Source organism: Nicotiana tomentosiformis, chromosome 3, assembly GCF_000390325.3.
Source record: "Nicotiana tomentosiformis chromosome 3, ASM39032v3, whole genome shotgun sequence".
Classification (NCBI taxonomy): domain Eukaryota; kingdom Viridiplantae; phylum Streptophyta; class Magnoliopsida; order Solanales; family Solanaceae; genus Nicotiana; species Nicotiana tomentosiformis.
This window is the reverse complement of record NC_090814.1, coordinates 10,281,343-10,306,869: the sequence shown is the minus strand read 5'-3', so window position 1 is coordinate 10,306,869 and position 25,527 is coordinate 10,281,343. Positions and strand designations below refer to the sequence as shown.

The following is a 25,527-nucleotide window of genomic DNA, read 5'->3' as shown; positions in this document are numbered from 1 at the left end:
GGAAGGACCGCAGGTGCGGAGATTTGGACGCATCTGCGCAAGTGCAAAACCGAAGCGTGGGGCACAGAAGCGGAAGGGAGCTCGCATCTGCGATGTCGCAAAAGCGGGGAATGTTTCCGCAGGTGCGAGGCATCATGTTTGGGTGATTTCCGCAGAAGCGGTGGCGTGGTCGCAGAAGCGACGCCACAGGTGCGGCTACTGTCCTGCAGGTAAGAAAATACCGCTAGGCAGAATCATTTTAAGAGCGGGATTTGGCTCTTCTTCTCTCATTTTTTACTTGGTTGGGGCGATTTTAGAGAGCTTCAAGGAGGAATTTTCATCAACTGATTCCCGGGTATTGTGAGTTAAATACAAGATTTATTTATGGATTTAGACATGAAAATTTGTAAAAATTTGAGATTTTGTAGGAAAACCTAAAAATTTATATTTTTTGAATTTTGACCACGAATTTGGGCCTGAAATTTGTAATAAATTATATATTTGAGTTAGCAATATTATGGGTAATGTTTATCTTCGAAAAATTTCGGAATCCGGGCACGTGGGCCCGAGGGTTGACTTTATCGACTTTTCGAGCGGAGTGAAAAATTATTATAAATTAATTTATTATGAGTATTAGAGTATATATTAATGGATTTCCATATTGATTGACTAGTTTTGGAGCGACGGGCATTGGTTTGGGGTGTTAGAGTGGCGTTGGAGCCGGATTATGGAACTTCGTGGCGAGATAAGTCTCATGTCTAACTCTATGAGGAGGAAACTACCCTTGGGTGTTGTAATTGATAATTGCTACTTTTTGCGGAGGCTACGTATGCACGAGGTGACGAGAGTCCGTACGTAGCTACATTCATGTTATTTTCCGGGTAGACTCAGGTTCATGACGTGCGTAACCGTTTGCTATATTTTCCAAGGTCTTAGAGCTCGTTCTGGGTCCGGGGAGCGTTGATTTATCACGCCCGATGATGAACACATCGTTCACCTTTCATGGATCTCGATACGAAGGGCTCCCAGCCTTGATTTCAACCTCGTGCGTCTGTGCCCTTCTTCCGCCTTCTTTACCGAAAAATCGGGGTATGCATTGTCCCCGATTTTACCCGTATATATATATATATATATATATATATATATATATATATATATATATATATATATATGCGCTAGTCGTTTTGTGAGAATGTTTAGCTTATAAAAAAAATTATATCATATCAATTGTTAATTTAGCATAATAGGTAACAGCATGACAGTAATTCTGTCGAAAGTTGCAACGAAGAGACGCATTGTGCCCTCGGAAAACACAACGGTAAATACAAATCTTCTTTTTACTCCAAAGGTGTCTTGAAAAGATAAAGAGATTAATACATATGCTCTCTCTAACTAAACTCCCAAAATAAAGTGAAAAGGGATAAGCGAAGTCACAAAGAAGTGGACGAAGTACATATAGAAACTGAAGAGCTCAAATATTTATTTTTTAAGGAGATTGAATAACGCTGATTCCCTATGAAGATGAAGGTATATTTGTATACCCCACATGCATGTTGTATTTCTTCGAATTCGAATGTCACTGTACATTTTAGAAGGATATGATTGAATTGTTGGCCCTTATTTCGTACAGATACTTGGTGATTAATAAATTTTCTTTAATTGCCAAAAAAAAAAAATGTTCATCCTCATTCGATTCTTTGAGGCTGGTGGTTATAAATGGTAAGATTCTTATGTTCATCCTCATTCGATTCAACTGAGTTTCTCATTATATTCATTTTATTTCCCTAAGTTCTTACTTGAATTTGGTGACATATCCTTTTTTTTTTTTTCTTTTCTCTTAAAAAAAAAGGCTCACCCCTTTAATTTGTTTGAACTTTTTCGGAGTACGAGATCAAATTGACTAATTTTCGAGATTAATTCAAACATAAATTCTTTTAAGTTTTTTGAAATAAAGTTTATATATTTAGAAACTACATAAAAAGTACTAGTTACAATAGTTAACAATTTAAAATATTTAAAAACAAATTACAAATCTTATTTACTCTCTAAATAGTAAAAGGTTCATTATTTTTGAAGAATCTATAAGATTTTCTGTGATCTTCAAATAATCAAGTATTTGAAGATCATATTATAGCAAAGTTCAACAAAAAAGAACACGCTAAAATTGAACACAAAAGGAGCAAAAAAGAGAGAACATGAAGCAATACAGTTTGAGTTTAATTCTTGGTGGAACTAAAGTGACTATTCATCCTCAGCATAGTTAGAAGATTAAAGAGAAAATTAACTGAAATAGACTCATAAGGTCTTAACTTTTAATCAGTTTGATCTCTCATAAACGATACATAATTGGAACATATACGAAATTAGATAATTGCATAAATATATCGATCATATTAATCAGAGTCTATCCAACAATTGTATGTGTAATCTATCTCTATCGATTTCTTCATGTGCCTAACAATCTGAATGTTAATGGATTAATGGACTTGATGTAGGAAAATGATCATTTATCCTGACGGGAATGGAAGCGAAAAAGGAAGTGAACACATTTCAGTTTACTTGGCCATTTCAGAGACAAGTTCCCTACCTTCTGGTTGGGAGGTTAATGCTATGTTTACCTTCTTTCTGTTCAATCAACTTTGTGACAATTATCTTACTGTGAGAGGTAAACTATCTAAACCTGTATGTTCGCTATGCTAAGAGGAGCTTTGGAGGACCGTTAAAGTTGTCTCCGTGTGACTTATAGGTCACGGGTTCGAGCCGTGGGCTCAACTACTGATACTTGCATCAGGGTAGACTGCCTACATTATACCTCTTGAGATGCGGCCCCTCCCGAACCCTGCGTGAATGCAGATGTTCGTGCACCGGGCTGCCTTATGTTGGCTATACTATTTTATATTTCCTCCAATACCTTCTTGTTGATAAGACCAAGTTGACACAAAATAAAAACTTGGAATATGGAAAACTTCACTTAGCTTCCTTGTACAACAATGCCTTGATATAGGAAAAGTGCGGCGCTTCCAATCTATCAAGTCTGAGTGGGGATTTCCAAAATTTCTTTCTCACAATACATTCAAAGAGCCGTCTAACGGATACCTTGTTGACGACAAATGTGTCTGATAAATGGCAAAAACGTGCATGATTTTGAGAGTATTTTCATCTCATTTGTCGTGTGAGTTGCGGGAGATTACATGATCTTTGAAGTGAATTATACTCATTACATATTTCTTATTTGTAGGAGTGAACTTGGATGATAATGGATCAAAAGATATCAAATTATTGCAAAAAGGAGAAAAATGGAAGGATTGGGAGCTTGTCTATTCTAATGCATGGCATGAAAACGGACGCGCAAAAAGGAGAAAAGTGAAGGCACAAAACAGCAAAATGAAGCAAAGGCACGGACCGCTTCGCGAAATGAAAGAATTTCAAAAGTCGAATCCGCGTCCATGGGCGCGCGAAGCGCGGAGGCAGGCGCGGATTCCAGCTTCTCCCATCCGAAGTTGGATTGAACAGTTCCGCCCCTCATCAGCCCTAAGTGATATAAATACATCAAAGAACGACTTTTTAAGGGTTACACAACATCTTTGAAGGCAAGAACAAGCAAGGAGCAAGGCTGAAGATTCGGAAACGAGTTTTTATCTTTCTTCTTCCTTTTTCTATTATTGGTGATGAATTCTTATATTGTACTCCCTCCGGTCCACAATAAGCGAACAATTTGCCGTTTTATTTTGGTCCAAAATAAGTGTCCATTTATATAATCAAGAAAAAAATCAATTTATTTTTTCAAAATTACCCTTATGTACGTATCCCTAAAAAAAATTTTACTCCTCACATTAACTATGCTGCAACATTTAATTAAGGGTAGTTTAGTCACACTAACTATTTTTGTCTAGAATTTTATATTTTCTTAATGGGTGTGCCCAAGGCAAATCGGTCATTTATTGTGGACTAGAGGGAGTAGTTGTGAAAATAATTATGAGTAGCTAAACTCTTTATTCTAGGGTTTGATGGAACCTCTTGGAGGATGAATTTTTGTTGCGTTTAATATAAGTTTGCCATTGAATTTTCTCTACTTGTTCAACTACGTGATTATTGTAGTTGATTGAAAGGCCCTCGATTGACTATGCCTATTTAGTGCGTATTACTTGGAAAAGGGTACATATTTAGGTAGTTGTTGAATAACATTACTCCTAACGTATATGAGGGACCAATACGGAGGGTTTAAAGGTGGGATGAGGAATAACAAAACTTTGGTGCGATCTTAGTGAGCGGTAACTAGTGCCCGCTAGCGTAGTTCGGAAGAATACGTCTAGTAAATTATTGTATTTGCTCGGAGGATTATGATACCTAAAGTACTCACGAACGGTAGAGAATATCTAAGCGAATTTATAGGAGACGTGGCGGGGAGGATTCCAGCGAGAGGGGAAATCGTGACCCTAGACCTTTCCAATCTTGTCTACAATATTTACTTTGTTAGTAATAAAATTACAGTTTTTTAATTACCTTGCTTTTAGTTAGTAAATACTCAACTCATTATTCAATATTCTGGAAGTTGATTACTTGAATTCTTGCGGAACTAGCAGTTGTGATTAGTAGGTTAATTCCCTGTGTGATTCGACTCTGGACTTGTAAACCGGATTATATTTGCAACGATCGCTTAGTCCTTTTTATAAGGCATAGTTGGGCGTGATCAAATTTTGGCTCCATTGTCGAAAAATTAACGGTGTTATTAATTACAACTAGAAGAATTGTTAGGATTATTAGTTAATCAATTTTCTTCATTTTAAATTCATTATACTGAAATTCTAACGTTTGCAGTCATGTGTGTTACAAGTGCATGCCTAGAAACTCCTCTAGAACTGGTGAATTGTACGAAGCATTACCGAACCCTGAGAAAGATTTCAATGCACTAAATCGAGCAAACAAGAAAGACAAACGACAACAAAACTCAACAGAACGAATCGAACTAGACATGTGTGACGTAATAGACAACCCAAACAATAGAAACAATGTGAATGACCCGAACAATCAGGGTGTGGCACCTCTTGTGCCAGAAATAGCCTTGTATAATTGGGCGCAACCCACAGCTGAAAACCTGGCAACCGCAATTGCAGTCCCTCCGATACAAGCGGAATCATTTCAAATTACAAATAATATGCTGCATTTGTTGCAGAACAAGGGACTGTTCTCGGGGTCTTACATTGAAGATCCACAACAACATCTGAAAAATTTTCTGTCTATTTGTGTCACGCAAAGGCAACCGAATATGACACCTAAAGTAATAAGACTGTTGTTATTTCCATTTTTAGTGATGGGAGAGGCTCAGACTTGGATCAATTCGCTCCCCATAAACTCCATCACTATTTGGGAGAAATTTGTCAAGCAGTTTTTTAACAAATTATACCCACCCAATAAGATAGTCAAGCAAGTTGATGAGATATTGAGCTTCAGCTAGAAACCAGCTGAACACTGCAAGAAACATGGGAGAGATTCAAGGGGATGTTGGTCAAGTGTCCCCACCTTAGCATTCCTGATCAGATGTTGGGCAAAGGTTCTGCATGGGATTGGCAAACTGCTTGAAGGCCAATGTTGATACTTCAACAAGTGGAGCATTTTTTAGCAAATCATTCAGAGAATGTAAGGTCTTACTTGATAAAATGGCTCAAAACTCAAGATGGATGACAAGAGACTCTACAATCACTCGTGTAGTTCACTCAGTAGCTATAGACCCAAACAACTCCATGGCTAAGAATATGGCTACTATGATGGCACAATTGAGTATCCTAACCAAAAACGTTGATGAGTCAGGCCAGAAGTATGTGCACATAGTTGACACGACGAATGGAGGATTATGCATACCATACATTAATCAGCCATATGGGTACTAGTGGAGTGGTGAAAGTAACAACCAGAACTATCAAGAGAATGTGAATTATGTGTGCAACTATGGAGGCCAGAGGCAAGGTGGTCAGAATTGGGGGCAGCAGAATCAGCAGGATAACCTGCACAACAGTAGTACAATAACAACAACAATTCTGGAGCTATGTGACCACAGGGTCAAGTTGTGCCTTATCAAAGGCAACAAGGGGACAATCAGCAAACTTAACAACTAGTTTATCAACAACCTCAACAGTAACAGATAGTGCGACAAGATGATAGGTTATTTGAATTAAAGGAATGTTGCAATAACTCATTGGGTCCAGCGGGAAAATGGAAGAAAAGGTCCACCAGATGCAAGAAAAAGTAGTATCACATGACTCATCTGTCAAGGGCATTGAGATTCAACTAGAGAAAATATCCATGACCCTTAATAATCGTCCTCAAGGGACATTACCTACAGACACACATGTTAACCCAAAACAGCAGGGCCCGAAATAGCTGATGGTTGTGAGTCTGAGAAATGGTAGAGATCTTGATCTAGAGCAAGAAATTGCTCACGAAAGTCGACCAACTGAGATACTCATGCCAGTACCAATTGAGATAGATGAGTCAACTGAGCTAACAAAAGTAAGAGTACAACCAGCTCAGGAGGAACTAAGCAAAGAGAAAGAGGTTACAAAGGAGACTGAGAAAGTGCAAGAGAGGGCATTAGAAAAAGTGCTTGAGCAGGATCTAACTCAAGTCACACGAAAGAAGCGACCGCCAGCACCCTTCCCGCAGAGGTTGGCCAAATATCAAAAGGATGAGCAGTATAAGAAATTCATGGAGATGTTAAAGCAGATTCATGTGAACATTCCTCTAATTGATGCTTTGAGGGAGATGCCCGGGTTATGCAAAAATGATGAAGGACTTGATGTCTCGCAAGTTCGATTTTCAAGACTTGGCAACTGTGACATTGACTCATGCATGTAGTGCTGTTGTGACAAGACCTATAGCATAGAAGCTATTCGAGACCCTGGAAGCTTCATAATTCCATGCACCATAGGTAGCTATGCATTCGCCAAAGCATTGTGTGATTTGGGGGCGAGAATAAATCGGATGCCATTGGCTATCTATAAAAAGTTAGGCATTGGAAGAGTAAAGCCCACATCCATGTTACTACAGCTCGCTGACCGAACGGTGAAAAGGCCATCAGGTATACTTGACGATGTACTTGTGCAAGTTGGAAAGTTTGTGTTTCCAGCAGATTTTGTCATTCTGGATTAGCAGGTTGATGAGGAGATTCCCATAATTTTGGGAAGACAATTCTTGGCCACAGGAAGAGCTCTGATTGATTATGAAACTGAAAGCCGAAAATGAGGCTAAATAACGAAAAAATAATATTTAATGTGCAAAATTCTATGTGGCGACCCAATGAATTTGCAAATTGCTCTTTGATAATTGCTCTTTGATAGAAGGTGTGGATGTGATCATGGAGGAAGATGATAAGGCACTTAATGCAAAAGACCCTCTAGCAGCCTGCCTTATGAACTTAGAAGAGGTAAATGGTGAGGACTTGGCGGAGTGGGTATTGGATCTTGAAGGCCAAGGGTACTGGAAAAGAGAGCTTGAATTCGAGTCTTTACAGAGTCTTTACACTTAGAAGAAAGAAAGACCCCTCCAGCTAAGCCATCGATCGAAGAGCCACCACAGTTGGAGCAACCACTGCCATCTCACCTCAGGTATGCTTTCTTGGGACCTAACTTGACTTTACCTGTTATTATCTCATCTAGTTTGTTAGATGAGTAGGTAGACAACTTTTGCAGGTGTTAATAGAGTGCAAGACTACAATTGGTTGGACCATTACAGATATTAAGAGGATCATCCTGGCCTTCTGCAAACATAAGACTCTATTGGAAGATGGGCACAAACCTTCCAAAGAACATCAAAGAAGGCTGAACCCCAATATAAAAGAAGTCGTGATGAAGGAAGTGATCAAGTGGTTAGATGCGAGAATCATTTTTCCCATCTCCGATAGTAATTGGGTTAGCCCAGTTTAGTGTGTGCCAAAGAAAGGTGGAATGACTGCGGTGCAAAACGAGAACAATGAGTTGATCTCAACAAGAACAGTTGCGGGATGGCGAATTTGTGTGGACTACAGAAGATTGAACAAGGCCACCCGAAAAGACCATTTTTCCTTGCCGTTCATTGATCAGATGTTAGATAGATTGGCAGGGAGTTCCCACTTTTGCTTCTTGGATAGATACTCAGGGTATAATCAGATCTCTATTGCCCCAGATGATAGAGAGAAAACATCATTCACATGTCCATATGGCATCTTCGCTTTCCGGAGAATTCCATTTGGCCTATGCAATGCACCCGCCACACTACTAGAAATCCGGTAAAAACCGACCAAAAAAACCGATCAACTTTGGTCGGTAATGGCCAATAACCGTCCAAAATGCGACCATTTATGTGTGGACGGTATTTTAGGGGTCGGAAAGGCATACCGACCAACGTTGGTCGGAAATTACCGACTAACTTTGGTCAGTCAATTAAATTCAAAAAAAAAATTGCAAAAAAAACCGACCAAAGTTGGTCGGTATTTTAATTATGTAATCAAAAGATTCACCATCTAGAAATCGAACCAGGGTTTGTATTATGGCAGGATTCTATTCTACCACTAAACCATTTGTGTATTTTATTTTAAAAATGTCTTTTATTTGATTTATACTCTTTAATTGTATTTTCGCACGAAAATAACCGACCAAAGTTGGTCGGTTTTATTAAAAAATAAAATTACTGACCAAAGTTGGTCGATTTTTTAAAATGACCGGCTGAATTAACCGACCAACTTTGGGCGGTTTTTTTAATATTAATTTTTATTTATTTTAATTGAAAAACCGATAAAAGTTGGTCGGTTTCTTGAAAAATAAATTTTGCGGGACTCAAAAATAGTTTCCCGCATTTTTGCGCCAAAGAAAACCGACCAAAGTTGGTCGGTTTCGTAAAAAAAAAAAATTAAAAATAAAATATTTTGAAAAACCAACCAACTTTGGTCAGTTTTTTGGCGGGTTTTTTGACCGACCAAAGTTGGTTGGTCGACCTTGGCCGGTTTTTGTCGAATTTCTAGTAGTGCCACATTCTAAAGGTGCATGATGACCATTTTCACAGATATGGTAGAGGACATGATGGAAGTTTTCATGGATGATTTCTCAATAGTGAGAAACTCATTCGATGACTACCTTAGGAATCTGAAAAGAGTGCTGAAGAGATGTATATAGACTAATCTGGTGCTAAAATGGAAAAAATGTCATTTCATGGTACATGAAGATATAGTCTTGGGGCACCTAGTGTCAAGTAAGGGCATTGAGATGGATCGTGCCAAGGTTAATGTAATAGAGAAGTTGCCACCACCCACTCCTGTCAAGGCAATAAGAAGTTTCCTTGGCCACGCCGGTTTCTACAGGCGGTTTATAAAAGATTTTTCTAAGATTCCTAACCCCTTGTGTAAATTGCTTGAAAAAGATCACCCCTTTGTGTTTTCTGATGACTGTAGGGTAGCTTTTGAGGAATTGAAGAAGAGGTTGGGGACTGCACCAATTATAGTGGCACCTAACTGGGAGCAACCTTTTGAGCTGATGTCTGATGAAAGTGAGTATGCTGTGGGAGCAGTCCTTGGGCAGCGAAAAGATAAAGCCATGCATCTAATCTACTATACAAGTAGAACCATGAGTGGTGCCCAACTAAATTACACAGTGATCGAGAAGGAGATGTTAGCAGTGGTGTTCGTATTTGACAAATTCAGGTCATACCTAATAGGCTCGAAGGTAATTGTTTATACTGATCATGCTACTCTCAGGTACCTAATTGAGAAGGAGTCAAAGTAGCGCCTGATTCGATGGGTGCTACTACTGCAAGAATTTGACATGAAAATCTGTGACTGAAAGGGAACAGAAAACCAAGTGGTTGATCACTTGTCTAGGCTGGAAGGAGCATAGAAGAAGGTTGAGGTGGAAGAGATTGTGGAGACTTTAACGGATGAACAATTATTGTCCACGAGCCTTGAGGTAGCGCCATGGTATGCAGACATTTCAAACTACCTGGCGAGCGGTATTGTCCCTTATGACATTTCCTCTATTCAAAAGAAAAAGTATTATTGGGATGAGCCTTATCTATTCAGGATTTGTGCTGATAACATGATCCCGAGATGTATTCCCGAGACAGACCAATCTTCTGTTTCGCAGGCTTGTCACGCATCCCCATATGGTGGCCATTTTGGGGGAGTAAGGACAGCCGCAAAAGTGTTGGAGTCGGGCTTCTACTGGCCGACATTGTTCAAAGATGCACACCTCTGGTGAAGGGTTGTGATGAATGCCAACGGACCAGGAATATTTCTCGCCGTCATGAGATGCCCATGAACCCAATTCAGGAGGTAGAAGTGTTTGATGTATGGGGAATCGATTTTATGGGGCCTTTTGTCAGCTCATATGGCAACAAGTACATATTTATAGTTGTGGACTATGTGTCAAATGGGTGGAAGTTATGGCACTCCCTACAAATGATACAAAGGGAGTCATTGGTTTTTTGAGAAAGAATATATTCACTCGGTTTGTCCCTACAAGGGCAATAATCAGTGATGGAGGCACTCACTTCTGCAACCGAGCCTTCGCAAAGTTGTTAGAAAAATATAGGGTTCGTCACAAGGTTTCCACCCCATATCATCCACAAACAAGCGGGCAAGTGGAGGTGTCGAACAGAGAAATAAAGAGTGTGTTGACAAAGACAGTGAATGCTACGAGAACAGATTGGGCGAAAAACTTAGATGATGCACTCTTGGCCTATCGTACCACTTTTAAAACTTTAATTAGCATGTCGCCATATAAATTTGTGTTTGGGAAGCGTGTTACTTACCCGTGGAGTTAGATCATAGAGCTTTGTGGGCATTGAGGCAGCTAAATCTCGATATGGAAATAGCGGGTACAAGTAGAGTCACAGAGTTGCACGACCTTGATGGGTTTCATTACCATGCTTTTGAGAGCACAAGGCTATATAAGGAGAGAATGAAGATAATGCATGACAAAAATATTCTTGAGCGAAATTTTAAACATGGAGATGTGGTATTGCTATACAATTCGAGATTAAAGTTGTTTTCGGGCAACTTGAAGTCAAGATGGTCTGGACCATTTCGTGTGGTAGAGATGCATCCTGCCGAAGCCATAGAAATTGCATCAGAAGATGGCTCTCGCAAGTTCAAAGTTAACGGGCAAAGACTAAAACATTATCAAGGCATGTTTGAGGAAGATAAAATGATCTCCACCTTATACTTGAAAGATCTGTGATAAGGGATAGCCTGAGTCGTGCCATGGCGTTAAATCAAGCACTTCTTGGGAGGCAATCCATGGTTTTATTGTAATTCGTCGTGTCGCGACGTTAAATCAAGTATTTATTGGGAGGCAACCCAATTTTCATATTTTCTTTATTTTACTTGTTTGATTTGGAATTGTGGAAGTATTGACATGTTTATGAATGTTGCAGGAATGCGATTGTGTGAATTGTAATAAATTGGGGTGAAGAAATCATGAGAAAAGGCCAAAAGTGGCTAAATTCGAAAAGCTGAAAAAATGGCCAGCACTGGGCTCATCTAAATCCGCGCCTCGCGCGAAGGTAGACGCGGTCCCAGGCCAGCAAAATGAAAACAAAATAGTAAAGTTTGGTCATGGCACGACTGACTTCGCGAAAATTGCAAAGAAAAAAATGGACAGTTTGGCAGCATTTGCACCCGCGCACTGCACGCTTGTGGACGAGCCAGCCTTGCAACCAGCTTTCGCGGGCAGTGAACTAAGCCCATTGCGTGACTCGATGCATGATTTTTTTTTGTTTTTTCTTTATTATTTTTTCTTTCTTCGTTCGTTTTTTTTCTTTTCTTTTTAACCGCCCAGGTTTGTCCTTTTTCTTTAGTTCTTTCTCTGTTCCTCCTCCCTATTCCCATCCCACGAGCTGTCTTCTTCTGTCTTCGCCCAAACGCCCTAGCTCTCTCTCTCCTGTTCCCTTACTTGTCCCCCACTGGTAAGAATTCCCAAACCTTTTTCTTTTGTTTTCTATTTCGCCCCACCCCCACGTAACAACCCCCCTTTATCCGCCCTTAGGTTTGTTTTTGTTTTTGTTTTTTTTCCTTGTTATGATTTATTTTGGTAGAGTAATTGAATTTCGAATTTTGGAGCATAGTTTGCTCTAGATTTTGTTGGTTGTTGTGTATATTGAGGTGAGAAACTACAACTCCTACCACCTCACTCAAATTGGGAGGCCAAAACACATACCACTTGCATTGAAACATGATGGTAAAAATAATTGTGCATATAAGGTGTCCGAAAAATTGCCCGAATGAGAATTTTGATAGGTTTTGCGAAGTCTGAGTAGCAAGACTAATTGATTTGGTAATATGAACATCTCTTGAGTATGGAGTAGCCATTTGGGGGTCTTTGCACTTAAATTGCATTCGACTTAGAACGAAATGTCAACCCGCGGCCAACTTAGGCATGACTCGTGAGTCGTCCTACCCACTTGATCTTCAATGATTCTAAGTAACCTTGTAACAATGCAATTCAGTTGTAGTAGTCAATTGTGTCGTGGTTGCACACTTACGCCTTCGGGCTAAGTGTGGGGTGCGATGTGTACCACTATGACTCAGTGTTACACATTAGACTAATGTGTGTTTTGTATCTATTGTAGGTGATATGGTCATCTCTAAAACACCAACTCGAAGCCATGGAGCCAGTGGTAGTGGTAAGCCACTCCCCAAAGAAACCACCAACTGACAAAAATGTAGCGGATAAGGGTGCTACAGAGTCACGAACAAAGGCTAGGCATGATAAGGAAAAGACTGAAACTTCTGAGGTGGACACTGAGGCCACCAATCTGAGCACTGAGCAGCCTGAGATATGATGAGGGAGTTTCTGACAGCCACTCTACTATTAATCATTTATTGTATATTTCTGTGATATTGTACAACTGGAAACCGTGCACTCTCTAAAGTGTGGGGTGGGGTTGTCAGAATTTTGATTTTTGTGGCATGTATTTAATTACTAGTGATACATTTTGTCATGATCACACTCAAGGCCATTGTAATTGTATAATTATAGTTAGCTTTTTATTGGCGTAATCCCGGATTTTATTTAAACTACGGTTCTTTCCCGAGGATGCCATTTTCTTGAACCGGGTAGTGTTAGGTAGTTTTTTCTTTCTCAAACTTTGTAAAAGAATTTATGGACTTTGCCTGACGATGGATTGCCCAGCCAGATTTTTTGAGGGTTTAAAGTCTAAAGAAAAAAATATAAAAAGATTTTTTTTCTTTTCCTTTGTTTGTTTTGAACTAATAATGGAATGTGAAGAGATTGAGTATTGTGCTTCATGACATATTTTATATCGGGGCTTAGACTTGGAGTATTTGTGCTTAGTAGTTTCCTCATAATTCTTGTGAGTATGTGCCTTGAGAATATATGTGACTTTACTCTGACTCTTGGACTCATCTTTTGACTCTTCTTATGTACTTCCTATATGGTTTAGTTTTATGATGACTATGCTTAGCAGCTTTAACTTGAGAGTCGGGTCTGAGCCGTCTTGAGTAGGTCATATGCATTATGTGAGGTGAGAAGTTTGAGTTGTACTCTGTGCCATCCATGTCTAGTTTAGAACTTGCCCCGTGTGTGAGTCGAAATGAAATGATTAAGTATCCAGGACTGGGAGATGATATAGGCATTTCTTTGATTGACCATGAAGTCACTTGTCCACCAGTGCTAATATTACCCATAGTCAGCCCTTTTGAGAATGTAGACCTTTTTCTTGGCACCCACATTACAAGCTAAATTCTCCTTTGTTCGTAATCAAATCTTGTTCACCCTTTACCTCCGAAAGCACTTAAGTCGTTATAAGAGTAAAGAGAGAGACCAAATAGCTTTTGAGTGGAACCATAGGAAGGCTGAGAAGGTGCGTTGTATTTAAATGAATTACTAACCGAAAATACCAAAATTAAGGGGTGTGGATTTTTTTAAAAATATATATATATATAGATTTTGAAGTACACCTCCCATGTCCGTGCAAGTGAGCACCTACGTGATGATATGATTAAAGAAGAAGGGCATAATCGTGTATGGGTTCGTGGCATGACATTGACTTGGTCGTGATGAGAAGGTGTTTGAAAGTGAAGTGTAGTGTATTAAAGTGCTAAGGAGGGATAGTCACTATTTTTTTTAAATATATCCTACCCGTTCCTTAGCCTACATTACAACCTATGAAGTCCTACTTGATCAAAGTCTGTGCGAACTTAAATTAGTCAAGTCTTACACTACGGGCAAGCCTATGGTACGAACTTGGGTGGCATATCAGTTATTTTTGCCAGAGTGAGCGAATTCTTTCGATTGGAGAGTCCTTAAAATATACATAAACTTATGTTTGAGTGTGTGGATTACTTTTTCTCTTTGGTTTGTTGGTGAGGGCACATGATTTGTAAAGGATTGGTAAAGTCTTTGGCTTTTGAGTTGACACAAGAAGTGAGTCTTAGTTTTGGATGTATTGGAGTTAAATTTTGAGACTAGGATGTTAGAGAGAGTCACACAATTATTTTAATTAGTCTGGGCATGACGTAAAGCTTGAGGAAAGTATGAATAGTGCTTATGCTAGGTTCTAAGCGATGGTATAAACCATTGTCATTGGAGTGAGGCTTGAGTAGGTTTGGAAATTTGTTTCTTGCCAATGTGCTTAATTTTATTCGCTCGAGGACGAGCAAAAGTCTAAGTGTGAGGTGGTGATAAATGGCCAAAAGTGCATGATTTTGAGTGTATTTACATCGCATTTGTCGTGTGAGTTGCGGGAGATTACATGATCTTTGAAGTGAATTATACTTATTACATATTTCTTATTTGTAGGAGTGAGCTTGGCCGATAATGGATCAAAAGATATCTAATTATTGCAAAAAGGAGAAAAATGGATTGGGAGCTCGTCTATTCTCGTGCGTGGCATGAAAACGGACGCGCAAAAAGGAGAAAAGTGAAGGCACAAAACAACGAAGTGAAGCAAAGGCACAGACCGCTTCATGAAATGAAAGAATTTCAAAAGCTGAATCTGGGTCCATAGGCGTGCGACGTGCGGAGACAGACGCGGATTCCAGGTTCTCCCATCCGAAGTTGGATTGAAAAGTTTCGCCCCTCATCAACCCTAAGTAATATAAATACATCAAAGAACGACTTTTTAAGGGTTACACAATATCTTTGAAGGCAAGAACAAGCAAAGAGCAAGGCGGAAGATTTGGAAACGAGTTTTTATCTTTCTTCTTCCTTTTTCTATTATTGATGATGAATTCTTATACTGTAGTTGTGAAATAATTATGAGTAGCTAAACTCTTTATTCTAGGGTTTGATGGAACCTCTTAGAGGATGAATTTTTGTTGCGTTTAATATAAGTTTGCCATTGGATTTTTTCTACTTGTTCAACTACGTGATTATTGTGGTTGATTGAAGGGCCCTCGATTGACTGTGCTTATTTAGTGCGTATTACTTGAAAAAAGGTATATATTTAGGTAGTTGTTGAACAACATCACTCCTAACGTATATGTGGGATCAATACAGAGGGTTTAAAGGTGAGATTAGGAATAACGAAACTTTGGTGCGATCTTAGTGAACGGTAAACTAGTGTCAGCTAGCGTAGTTCGAAATAATACGTCTAATAAATTATTGTATTTACTCGGAAGAGAATTACGACTTCTAAAGTGCTCACGATCGGTAGAGAATATCTAAGCAAATTTATAAGAGACGTGGCAGGGAGGATTCTGACGAGAGGAGAAATTGTGACCCGAGACCTTTCCAATCTTGTCTACAATATTTGCTTCGTTAGTAATAAAATTACAGCTTTTTAATTACCTTACTTTTAGTTAGTAAACACTCAACTCGTTATTCAATATGTCTGGAAGTTGATTACTTGAATTCTTTCGGAACTAGCAGTTGTGTTTAGTAGGTTAATTCCATGTGGGATTCGACTCTGAACTCGTAAACCGGATTATATTTGCAATAACCGCTTAGTCCTTTTTATAAAGCATAGTTGGATGGGATCAGTGTCTTTGGAGCAGAGGTATTCATCATCAAAAAGCAAGCAATGGTTGAACGTTTGTCCATCTTAAAATATAATGACTCTTTTTAAGAGTAAATGGAAGATCCATAATTTCTCCGGTCCAGGAGTAGATTCAGAATGGAAATCTGAAGAATTTACGGTTGGATCTCACCGATGGTACTGTTTCATCTCCCTTATAAGACTAAAGGCATTATTCATATTCTAAATATTCTATATTAACTGGTTAAATCCCAATGTTTGTTTTGTTGTGTAATGTGGGAAACTTTGGTTATTTCCAAACGGTGTTAATGATGAAAGGGGAAATAACATCTCAATATTCTTAATTTCAATTGATTCCAAAGACTTTGATCAACATCAGAAAGTTAAGGCAAGCTACAGCATCTGCATCAAAGATCAGATAAATGGTTCGCATGAAAAGCATACGGGTAAGCAGATGCGGCTATGGGTTCCCTAACCCAATAACTTTGGTCCAAACCATATCTTTGTTTTACAAAATTCATTGGATATGCACAAATTATTAATTTAGAACTCAGTAACTTAAAGAACTAGATTAATTTTGAACGCATAAACTTCAAATCTTGACTCCGCCTGATAAGGCATAAGTCTTCGCCGGTGCTAGTATTAGCTCTTTGTTGCCCAAATCACTTATTCTATGGTTTTCTGCTGCACTTATAAGCTTGAGCTCCTTTGTTACTTGGGACTTGCTTATGTGGAGTTATTTCCTTATTTAATTTCTATAAAACTATGAGAAATAAACTTTCATATTGAACTTGTTCAAGATAAATGTTACTATTAAAGGTTTACTTGATTGTCAGTAAAAGGATAGCTCGATGCTCAAGGCATCCCGCGTTCACACAGGATCTGGGGAAGGGCCGTATTCTCCCTAATGCAAGCATTAGTGATTGTTTCCACGACTCGAACATGTGACCTATAGGTCATACAATTGTCAGTCTCCTTTTAAAATAGTTTTAGTCTATTATATTATATGTCAAATGGATCTCTTGTTTTCTATTGCTTCCCTTGGACAGTTAATGTATGGTTTTCAAACACCAGGCAGAATTGGGGGTTTCCGGGTTTCATGTCTCTAAGCCAGTTGCATAACCAGGGAAAAGGTTTCATTGTCAAAGATTGTATTGTGGTGGAGTTTGAGATGGAAGTTGTGTTTGTACATGGTGTGAAAAGCTTATCATAAGCCTAGTTATGAGTGTCAAAGTCTTATATGAACTTCCAATGAGTTTTGCTTATGTGTAATTTTGCTGGTCAACTAGCTTTCTTATACCCTATTTGGCCAAGCTTTTTTCGGGGGCAAAAATACTTCTTTTTAGTTAAAAGTGTTTTTGAAGAAAAGCCGAAACAGTTTTAAAGAAGCAGAAAAAAATAACTTCTCTCCAAAAGTATTTTTTTGAAAAACACTTTTAAGAAAAATAGCTTGGCCAAACAGGCTATTAGAATCCTAGTACTAGCTAGTAAGCCTTTTGGGATAAGGTAAATTGTTTCTCATATACTTAGTTAAAAAGCGGACCAATCTATTGCTTGTCTAACTTTATAATATAAAAACTTATTGCAAAACAGTAACGTTGCTTCTTGTTGACTTGAGTAACATTGATTAGAGCTGAAACTCACGAATTTAACATTGTTTGGGAGACGAAATTTTGAGGTTCCATGAAAACCCATTTTGGAGCTTGAGATTGAAATTTTCAGAATTTGAAAAATGTTGTAATTCCACGTGGGTGTTCAAAAATATTGTTGATCACACTTTTGTGAAGCTTATACTATATTTTGGGTTCCATTAAAGTTGGTTCTATCACATTAAATTCAGAGTCAAAATTCGAATAGACAAATTCATTTATATATATATATATATATATATATATATATATATATGTGGGGGGGGGGGGGGGGGCGGGCGGGCATGTGTCCGTCTCTCTCTCTCTTGTATGTTTTTGTATGTTCATATATACTTGTGTATACATGGATATACAATTATATACGTATATCACAAAGATTTTGTGCCAACTCGGTTTCAGCTAAAAAAATTTACTCTAAATCAATACATATCGCCTCCAATCTTCCTCAAATTTTATATATTATATATATCATAGGTGTTCCTAATGAATTCCGATCACACCAACTGAAATTCTTTTTTCTTGGGTCTTTCGAATATTGTATACAACTAGTGATTATACCTCGCACTTCGCCCGAGAAGATATTAAAATATTTTTGCTAACTTTTATTAAAAGAAATTTATCTTCACTAAACAATGACCTTGTACATCACGTAACATACCATTGCATATATAATTTTTTTAAATACACTTTTACCTTCAATATTGTTTAAAATATGATCTTTACACACAAGTGAAAGCCAAAACTTCAAATAAAGGACCTATAGCTTCAAGTTAAATAAAATGCTCATCCATCTTAACGACACCAATACAAGCATCTACCGAGTAATTAACTATATTTAACTCGTCAAGATTGAAGTTATATAAATATACTCTTTTATCATACAAAGAGAAAACTTGATCAGATCTTTAAACACTTGCAAGTGAAAGCCAAAACGTCGAATAACCTATAGCTTCATCTAAATAAAATGCTTCTCCGTCTTAATGAACCCATACAAGTATCTATCAAGCAAGTAACAACATTTAACCTGTTAAAATTAAAGTTATGTAGTTATACTCTTTTATCTTACAAACAGAATAATTCATGAAATCTTTAAATATTCAAGTGAAAGACAAAACTTCAAAGATATTAAAGTTTCATAGTATCAGATACTTGTATATGCTCCTGCTACAATTTTTCATGAAGCCAACAATACATCCAAGTCAATGATTCAACAGATAATAAAGACTCCATCTTCACATGATCTAAAATTTTAAAAATATGCTTCATTCAAGACACATTCATACTATGCACAAGAACGGTGTACCACAACGCTCCCAAATTTATATGCTTTCAGTAGTTATTAAACTCAAGAAAACTTATTAAATTTTAGTTAACATTTGGAATAGAAATCACTGAAATTTATACTCTCACAGGCAGCATACTTCTCAATTTGAAAGTTCACTTTCATGGAAAATTCAGCATTTTGTAGTCCATTAGTGACCTTGAATGCCTTGGAGTATACGTTAATCAATTCCTAGAAAGCAAAAACGATTAACTCTGAAAGGTTGAGGCCAATTGATTTCTTTAACAACTCATAGTTTTATAAATAGTACATGGAAAATAAAGAGACGAAGAAATTCACATTAACCAATTAATTAAGTTTTAAGTTGCCAACATGTCTAACCACTAAACTGAATCATTAGAATCGTGCATAATTAATCAACAAACATATCTCTAGCACTAATTTTAGCCTAACTATCAGATAGACATGGTACTTTTTTGTATAATAGGTGCAAACCTAGGTTGAAAGTTGTCCAGGACCATCTCCATCACTAAAAATTGGAATACTGTTAATGTCTATTGCTCATCATTTTCAAACTCTCTCATAAAATTATATCTTAAGAGCCTTCAGCCAATTTTAAGTGTATCTACAAAGTGAAGTCCATTAAGATTACCAGAAATCCAACAATAACAAACTCGAGAGAAAAACAGTTAACAAAGAGAAACCTCCAAGTTTCTTTTTTTTTCTTTTTTTTTTTTGTTGCTGTAGATGAAAATTCTAGTGCATTCTTGTTGCCAGTATTCAATAGTTTGTATCTTAGTCTGAAAAGACAAAAATATCATCTTCATCTCACTACACATTCATAACAAATTTGATTGGAACATTCAATTAAGAGAACTCATACTAATGAGTCATAGTCATTGCAAACACGGAGATCCACATCAATCTTATACTTGGTTGTTCTCTCAAAAAGAATTGTAGAGTGTAAAGGGTGTCTCTAGATTTTAATTGCTCGTATGGCAAGCTTTGTAAGTTGCATTCCAGGATGAAGATAGAGAAGTAATCCATAAAAAAACTCGGATTACCAACTAACAGAAAATGCAATGTATAACCTGTACTTGGTAACAAAATCCCAAAAGTGAATATCTATAAATAAAAAAAAATTCAAAAGTTACAAGTAATCAATAAATGTTTAGTTCCCACAAATTTAAGGGATATGTATAAAACCATATAAGAATGGAATTTATGTATAGTCCATTGAAGATGAGTTGAAGATGATTAATTGCCCATTTTAGGTTAATTAAGTCGTCTCCCGAAGTGGGCAACGTAAAGATGCGCAGTCAATTGATACAATTAGCCTAAAATCAAGTAGGAATTAGAGAATTTTTGATTTAGAGATACATGAGATATCAATCAAAACATGACAGAGAACAAAAAGATAATAAAATTTCAAAGACAGAGAGGAGAGATATACCTCAGGGGATTGGGAGAAAGAAGAAGATGGAACACAAAGGAAGGAACAGATAGGGAATTCATGGAGGGGGAAGAAGAAGCGAAATTGAATAAGTGTAAGTAAAAACTTTTGCTGGAGAATTTTGGACTATTGGACTCTCCAGTAACAGTTGTTTCTCTTTTGATTAGAGGTGTCTTTTCGGGTAATTGAACCCTAAAATAGAAATAAAAGCCTAAAAATTTAAGAAATTAGATAAATGTAATTCCTGTGCAATGACATATGCCACGTCACATTTCAAAACCCCTCCTTTATAATTATATATAGATTGGTAACTTTTTGCTGGCCAAAAATAATAGTATTTTATAGCGAAGTAGCGATAAATACTTTATTGTTGTTTTAGTAAGTTTATGTAAAGTTACATTTTGACTTTAAACTTGACAGACTCTGACCTTTAATATTTTTAAGACTAAACATACTGTACCAAAAAATAAAGCAGTAATACACAAAAACTGTTGCTACAACTACATTCTCCAATTGCATTTGGTTTAAAATCACAGATAGTTCAAAAATCGAAGGCACTTTTAAGGTTCCGCAACTATCAGTAAGTGTTTGAGGATTCTTAAAACTATGAAATTCGCCTCATAGTAACTTAGGTTACTACGCTTTGTGATCTGTCCTTCGCTAGAATCTTTCTTTATTTCACTCATTTTCTTGAAATAAATAGAAAATATTTTTTCTAAATCATGAAAAAAAAAATACTCATTTTGTTGAAATGAAAAAAATACTTTTTCTACATCATGAAAAGAAAATACTTTTTTTATTAAGATGAAAAAATATTTTTTTATATGATGAAAAGAAAATACTCATTTGTTGAAACGAAGAAAAAAAATCTATTTATAACATGAAAAGAAAGTACTATTAATAATATTTTATTTAGGATGGGTGGGGTGGGGGTTGAGGGTGGGGCGGGGGTGGATTGGTAGGGTGTGGGGTGGGTTGGTGGGGATGAGGAATAGGGTGGGAAAAGTTGAAAAAGAGTTTTGGAAAATATTTTTCCTTCTCTTGATAGAGAAGACATTTTCCTTTAATTGGAGAAAAATGAGTTACTGAGAAAAATATTTTCTAAAACTTTTAAACCAACTAAACATGAAAAAATTGAAAAATATTTTTTAAAAGATATTTTCTTTCGTACCAAAGACACCCTCAAGGAGTGAATTGCATGCATTTTGTTCACCTATTGTAAGATCAATAGTTAGATGCGTTTATTACTATGTGTTTTGGCCAATTTAAAGTGTTTAGTTGGGACAACTCAAAGTTAGAGAACAGACTTCGCAAAATCGCACCTGCTCCGGCTCTGAGGAACGGGACACGACATCTTTTTACTCATCCATGTCTGGGTATATCAACTTGCATGGACTTCAAAATTTATCATATCCATCTTAAAACATCATCATAATTTGTAAAAATAAAAAGAGTCGAAAATAGTTGTTCGTACGTGTTATCAGAGGCGGACCCAGGATTTGAGTACGATGGGGGCACCACTGTATGCTAATCACTGGCGATAAAATTCGGCGTACAACTATTTAAAAACTTAATGATTATGATGACTTATCGTCCAAATATAAACAAAAAGAAGTTCTAAAATAAAATAAAGCACCTAACAAAGAGAGAGATTTCTTCACAAAAAAGGGAGCTATGGGAAGGGAAGGTATTTGATTAAGCATGTTTCACACTTTAAAATTTCTAGTTTGTTAATTAAAAAAAAGGTTAGTGATCAAAAGGGTGTTCAAACTTTAAATTATCAAAAACTTACTAAAGAAATCGATATTAAAGGTATGTTAACAATCAAAGAAGAAGAAGAGTCTCAAACTCTTAGTTACCATTTTCAGGCCGGAGTCAAAGTGATTGTTGAAGAAGGTTGTGGCAGAAGGATTTATATTTTCTATTTGTGGAGCGATAAGTTGCAATTTGAGGCTTTTAATTTTAAGGGGGGAATTTGAAAAAGAAAAATTAATTAAATAGACTGATATGTGTTAGTGCTAAATTATAATTGAATTAAAAAAAAGAAGAAGATAAAAGTAAAAAATAAAGTAATTTTCTAAGTATAAATTATGTTGTATTCAAAGAACTAAAATAGAAAAGAGAAGAAAAGCAAGAACTAAATTAGAAAGGAGGAAAAAAATATGGTTTCGAACCCACGTCCAATGAGCAATGCAGGGAACTTAAGCGCACGAGACCACTTCTCCCATCCAGCTTTTTGTGCTTGGGGCACAAGTAAAATAGTTAATGGGTCCTATATATATGTACAAATATGATAAGATATATACACAGAACTTTTGTCTAGGCTAATGAGGTCCCGTGACCCCTCAACCCATGATATGGGTCCACCTCTGCATGTCATGATGTGAGATCTCAATCGGAATAACAAAACATAACGTAAACTAACTATGTTTATGGAGCCTCTATGACATTACGAATAAAGGAATACCATTGATAGGACTTGGTTGATACCCAACCAAAAATGAGAGTTTCTTGCACGAAACATAAGACTGCCTCGGGCATGAGATAAGGCTTACCAGCAATCGAAGAAAATGAGGGAGTGCTTAGCGAGAGTCCAGATCGTCCGGAGTGTCAACACCAGAGGAGGACCCATGATTATATAGGCGGCGGGTGCACCCTGTCTTTATCCATACAGTTGGCTCTCGACCATAGTGCATTTGATTGGTTGATCGGTTATGCGTTAATTTATCCCAGTTCTCGACTGATTATATGTTAACTTAGTTGCATTTATTCAACTTATATATATAAATCGATCATCCAATTAATTAAATAGATTCAACTTTGATTTAATCAATTCAACATTTTACTAGCATTTTATAAATGACAGGGAATCATAGTGAGAGGAGTGTGTACGCAGACCTTACCCCTATCCTGGGGTAGAAAGGCTGTTTCTGATAGACCCTCGGCTCCCTCTCTCCAAGAACTCTCTACCTTACTCTTGGGGTGACTCGAACTCACAACCTTTTAGTTGGAAGTGAAGAGTGCTCACCACTAGAGCAACCTACTTTTGTCATGGTCGTTCTAACGAAAATACAAATAAAAAATGAGATGAGTTAATATAACATCTCTGAGAGAGAGTGTGTGCAAAAATGATGTAAATCGAATAGAGGTAGAAAAGAATTAAAGAGGAAGGAAAATGAGCAAAAGAATAATGAAAAATGACAGTTGAGGACACTACCGGTAAGATCTGTAAAGAAACAAAGAAAAAGGTGAAATATAATAAAACAAAGAAATAGCTCGGGAAGTACCGTTTGTCATATTCATTATTTACAAGAGTAACTATCTTTGAATTAAAAAAATGACTAAATAAGTTGCGGGAAGTAGTTGCGAACTCAAGACGTGAGAACCAAGGGAAGGCAATCAACCAAAACTGTTGTGTGCTACCCAAAGGTTTGTGATTGAGGGGGACAAAGGGGCCTCTATATACAAATATATATAGTGCTTTTGCCGAGACTAACCAGTTAATGTAATCCCTCTATATCCAACGTCGGTCCGTCTCTATTAACACCTGCATCCATAAAAGAGATAAAGCGTTTCGACAAAAAAAACTTAATAACATGATGGAGAGTATTCATATGCATTGTAAGCTCCATCACATGGAAATAGGACAATAACATAAATGGGGAACATGGAAGAATGATAGGAAGTGTCAAGCTATAAACATTTTCATTTCATTTTATAAAGTATAACAAAAGTTTGAACTTTAGACAAACTTAAATTTTTGGGTGAAAGTTCATTGGTTACTGACATTCCATTAAACCACCACGTGTACTGTATGATGTTCGATCTTGGACCGACAGGCTAAGCCATCTCACTATAAATATTGTATGGATCGATATTGGTTTGCTAGTAATTTTATTATCCTCACCAAGAGAGACTAATCTAATTATCGGAGCCAATGGTGCAACCGTATCCCCACACCAGCATGTGTAGCTTTTGATATTTAGCACATTTGTCCAATACCTTCTCGATTACTTAACAAGACTCTTAAAAATATTTCTTTTACTCTGGCACCTTTGGCCGGAGTAATACTAGGAAATATACCACATATGTGAAGCTTAATTTTTATTATTATTATTAAGTTTACCTCACATATAATACATGAATATGTTTGCAATACGTACCTACTAAGCAAACGAGTAGATACTGGACAACTGAACCTTCAGACGAGGCTAAAATTTATAGGAAAACTTTACATTGTATAAAAAGATTTGGTCGAAAATTTTAGAAAAAAAAAGAAATCACACTTTATAGGATCAAATTTACGGATAAACAAGATGATGGAAGGAAGATATAAGAATATATATAAAACAACTAAATTAATAAATTATTTGTAAAATTCAATTAACAGATATATTTCATATGAGATAAAATTATAATTGCCGTAAGTATTTGAAGTCTATTACGAGGCTTATCGTGTTCTCCATAACTATGCAATATAAACATACGTATGCTTTCTTTTAGAAAAACAAAAAGAAAATATCATAAAACAAAAATTAGACATTTTAAAAATAGATATTGTTTAAAGTTAGATAAAAAGTTTGATTTTAATATAAAGCAGGAGGAACAAAATACTTTTTATCTTATTTTTTAATAATTAGCGAAAAATATATGTGTAACATACGTACATAAAAACTAATATTTTAAGCTATATTTGCTAATTAATAAGGGCAAAAATATGTCATTTTTGTAAGGATGAGAGTATAAGTAATTCAACTATTAATAAAGCACATATTAGACTATTTTACAAAATTCTAGGACGAAGTTGATCTTTTTGCTTTTCTAAAGTGTCCCTTGGTCGGTAACTAGTCTAGAGCGACGGCCAGCGGCCAACTGCTTCAACTTGTGATTCCGATTGGGGTTTAACCGAATCCAACAGTAAAAAAGAATTAACCATAATATATCCAAGTATGAATTCTTATAAACTTTTTTTTTGATTTTTATATATATAATATTATATTTTTTTTCGGTACATTATAAACTTTTATTTTACATCTACTACTACTAGTATTACCCAACGCAGCTATTTCAGGAAACCTTCCTCCGCTTTTTGAAAACTTCTCACCATAATATTATCATTATTATTATTTCTTTCAAAAACTTCAAAACTTTTCAAATCTCTCTCTCTCTATCCGGTCGTCACGCGTCCATCGGAGTAAAAACCC

The 25,527-nt window shown here is 36.7% G+C and overlaps 2 protein-coding genes across 2 annotated transcripts; both read left to right on the top strand.

The window, feature by feature from the left end:
- Positions 1 to 1,372: 1,372 nt before the first annotated feature.
- On the top strand, positions 1,373 to 3,901 carry LOC138908713 (uncharacterized). The gene is made up of 4 exons (XM_070199391.1): positions 1,373 to 1,506; positions 1,610 to 1,698; positions 2,475 to 2,644; positions 3,218 to 3,901. The coding sequence occupies exons 2-4, from the start codon at positions 1,655 to 1,657 to the stop codon at positions 3,565 to 3,567; spliced, it is 564 nt and encodes a 187-aa protein (XP_070055492.1). The 5' UTR covers positions 1,373 to 1,506; positions 1,610 to 1,654; the 3' UTR covers positions 3,568 to 3,901.
- Positions 3,902 to 6,360: 2,459 nt separating this feature from the next.
- LOC104091294 (uncharacterized) lies at positions 6,361 to 7,501 on the top strand. The gene is made up of 3 exons (XM_009596607.1): positions 6,361 to 6,783; positions 6,832 to 7,054; positions 7,314 to 7,501. The coding sequence occupies exons 1-3, from the start codon at positions 6,361 to 6,363 to the stop codon at positions 7,499 to 7,501; spliced, it is 834 nt and encodes a 277-aa protein (XP_009594902.1).
- The last annotated feature ends 18,026 nt before the right edge of the window (positions 7,502 to 25,527 follow it).